This window comes from Hibiscus syriacus, unplaced genomic scaffold (assembly GCF_006381635.1).
Source record: "Hibiscus syriacus cultivar Baekdansim isolate YM2019G1 unplaced genomic scaffold, ASM638163v2 tig00112293_pilon, whole genome shotgun sequence".
Lineage (NCBI taxonomy): Eukaryota > Viridiplantae > Streptophyta > Magnoliopsida > Malvales > Malvaceae > Hibiscus > Hibiscus syriacus.
The window spans coordinates 84,382-87,804 of NW_024063296.1; the positions used below are offsets into that span (position 1 = coordinate 84,382).

Consider the following 3,423-nt stretch of genomic DNA (forward strand, 5'->3'; position numbering starts at 1 on the left):
GAGTCATCAGAATTCCGTGAAGGCGCGTCCCCGGGGATGCGCCTTCCACACGTGGCATCCAACTCAGCGAAAACACGGGTAAAGCGCGTCCCTGGGGACGTTTCTTTTGCCAGCTCAGCCGAAAGGGTGCCACTTCGGGAAATATATATCAAACGGTGCTAAAAAGATAAATATTCGATAAATATATATTAATTTGGTCAAATCGCCTAAAATATCCCTCTTGCCATGTAGAAACCTAAACACTAACCTATTTTGCCTAAAACTAAAAACTCTCGAAACCTCAAAGATTTCAGAGAGAAAACTTGTCATTTTCGCAACCCTCGCCCCTCTCAAACCTAAATTCTCAAATTCTCAAACCCTTTTGTCATTTCCAGCAATCCGCAAAATGTCCAACATTGTCGTAGTCGACAACGGTGGTGGCCTCATTAAAGCCGGCCTAGGCGGCGAACGCAACCCCGCCGTCGTTATCCCCAACTGCCTCTACCGCCCTCTTTCCTCCAAGAAGTTCCTCCACCCCACCACCACCTTCTCCTCCTCCACCGAAGATCTCACCTCCGCCGCCATACGCCGTCCCATCGACCGCGGCTACCTCATCAACCCCGACCTCCAACGCGACATCTGGTCCCACCTATTCAACTCTGTCCTCCACGTCACCCCTTCCAATTCCTCCCTCCTCTTGACCGAACCTCTCTTTACACTCACTTCCATCCAACGCACCACCGACGAACTCGTCTTCGAGGACTTCGGCTTCAGCTCTCTCGTCGTCGCCGATTCGCCTTCCCTCGTTCACCTCTACGAGACCAGCCGCCGTCCATACGGGCTGGTCTCGCAGGCGCAGTGTAGTTTGGTGGTGGATTGCGGGTTCTCGTTCACGCATGTGGCGCCTGTGTTTCAGAACTATACGTTGAATTATGGGGTGAAGAGAATCGATTTGGGTGGGAAAGCTTTGACTAATTACCTCAAGGAATTGGTTTCGTATCGGGCGATTAATGTCATGGATGAGACTTTACTAATGGACGATGTTAAAGAGAAACTTTGCTTCGTCTCTCTTGATGTTGAAAGAGATCTCCAGATTGCCAGGTAAATACCCAGAAAAAATGTAATAGTATACATGTTTTCTTTGTGTTTTCTTGAAACCTAAGTTAGTATTATTGTTTGCAATGTATGCTTAAACACTGGAAGGAACTAAGCAAATTTAAAATGGCGTTGAATATCTTTCCTGTAAATAGGACTGTAAATGATATTGAGACGTATCACAAGCTATTCAACTTCGATTCGGTCAAAACTTAACACTTGATTTGAATGGACTCAGTTCGAGTTTTTAAGCCGAAGCCTAATGTGTTTTTTTAAATGCAGAATAATGTTTTCATGAACTTAAGGTACAGGTTTGAACTTGAATTGAACTTGAGTTTTAGTTCAACCAAACTAAGTATGAGCATGTTTCGAGTTTAAGCCAAGTTTTAATTTTTGATTTTGAATTCGAGTCGAGCTCAGCCTTGAACTTTTTGAGTCGAGTTCGACTCTGTCTTATTTATGGCCTTAACTATTTTTTTATTAATATAGGGTAAGTACAAGATAATATCTATTGAAGGATAACTCTCAACTATTTGACATTTAACGCTCACGTCCCTGACATTCTTGGTGCTTGAATCGGGACCTCAAGGAATAACAACAATTCCTTTACTACCGGTATCGCGCTACAGCGTTAACTGTAAACATGGAACATACAATCCTTTTAAATGTACTAATATCTTTTCTGATGGTGTTACTTGTTATTGCTTGCCATGTGCACTTTTAAACACTGCAAAGAAATAAGGAATATGTTTCTGCTATTTTGAAATGGTGCTAGACAATCTTTACAGGGGAAAAGACAATATTTTTAGATGTACTTATGTCTTGCCTGATGGGGTTACTCACACGAAGGGTTTTGTTAAAGACCCCGAAGTGGCAAAGAGGCATCTTGCTTTGACAGATGGGGCCTCTCCTTCAGAAGCTGCAGAAACAAAGAAAGAATCAGATCAATTGGAGGTTACGGATAGAATGTCGGAGAGGAAGAGACTGGATCTAACTAAAAATGTAGTGTTTTCCTTTCTTATTAAGTGGGTGATTTTGCCTGCTCATTTCAAATGATATTCAAAGGATTCCCTTGGCTGCCTTTTACAGGAATTTGACTTAACGAATGAACGTTTTCTTGTTCCGGAGATGATCTTCCAACCTGCAGATTTGGGTGTGTATGATATTCTCCTTTTACTAGTTGTGAAATAATCTTTATGGTTTTCAAAGGATTCCATTGTTTTGTTTTTTGCATAATACATAAATACACACAAGGTGCCAATTCCCCTTCTCTTCACAGGAATGAATGAGGCTGGACTAGCAGAATGCATTGTTCGAGCCGTCAATGCTTGCCATCATTATCTCCATCCTGTACTTTACCAAAGGTGTGTTTAATATTCTTCAAGTACAATGCTAAAAAGCCTCTGAAATTTTCAATTTCTATTTGTTCATGCCACTTAAAAGTGTTTAAATTTCGTTCCTGAACAGCATAATATTGACTGGTGGCAGCACATTGTTTCCTAGATTTGTTGAGAGACTGTAAGCTCTGATCACTTCACATCGGCTTGTTGTAATATCAATTTTTAGGTCCACTTCGATTTACACTCATTTTCTATCCCTAAAATCTCAGGGAAAAGGATCTCCGCCCTCTAGTTCCAGATGACTATCAAATCAACATAACAACTCAAGAAGAGTAAACTCTCACCTTCGATTAGGTATTAATATGTTACACGTCTTTGAAAGCTATTTCTTCTCATGTAAATTCTTTGGGATGCTTCAGTCCAATTCTAGGTGTGTGGCGAGGGGGCTCACTTTTGGCATCCAGTCCCGACTACGAATCAATGCGTATCACCAAGGCAGAATATGAGGAGCTAGGGTCTGCACGATGTCGGAGGAGATTCTTTCGTTGAATACTCAAGATCTTCAAGGTATTTTATCTCTGCTAGATCTACATCTATATCTGGGGTGTAGGTTTCAGGCTTTGGCCTTTGGTAAAATATTTAGCAAAATAATGTCAGTTTGATTGTTCTAGAGCTTTTTGATGATACTGTTTACCGGATATCATCTGCTCTTATGAACTGCAAACGAAAATGTTTGGCGGCTTACCCGAGTTCCCGGAAACTTATGGAATTTAGTAATGCTCATCAACTTGTAGACTGCTACAATATGGCCTCAAGAATGTGTTTTCCAGCGGAACAAGCATCTTGGAGATGAATTTAGCCACCATAACTCTGATAGAGAAGCTAGCATGAGAGGGAAATGACTTACATATTTAGGTAGTTTTTAGATCATGTAATAGACCTAGCTTGAGAGGAAAATGACTACATAGGTTAAAAAATATTTGCCATTTTTTTGGAACATAGCTCATGC

General features: G+C 41.2%; 1 protein-coding gene across 1 annotated transcript; it reads left to right on the forward strand.

Annotated features, from left to right (window-relative positions):
* The first annotated feature begins 299 nt into the window (after nucleotides 1-299).
* LOC120177663 (actin-related protein 6) lies at nucleotides 300-3,142 on the forward strand. The gene is given in 8 exon segments (XM_039183737.1): nucleotides 300-1,084; nucleotides 1,861-2,076; nucleotides 2,164-2,227; nucleotides 2,354-2,438; nucleotides 2,542-2,592; nucleotides 2,684-2,746; nucleotides 2,834-2,990; nucleotides 3,110-3,142. Coding segments are annotated over 7 exon segments (1,308 nt in total). The 5' UTR covers nucleotides 300-385; the 3' UTR covers nucleotides 2,964-2,990; nucleotides 3,110-3,142.
* The last annotated feature ends 281 nt before the right edge of the window (nucleotides 3,143-3,423 follow it).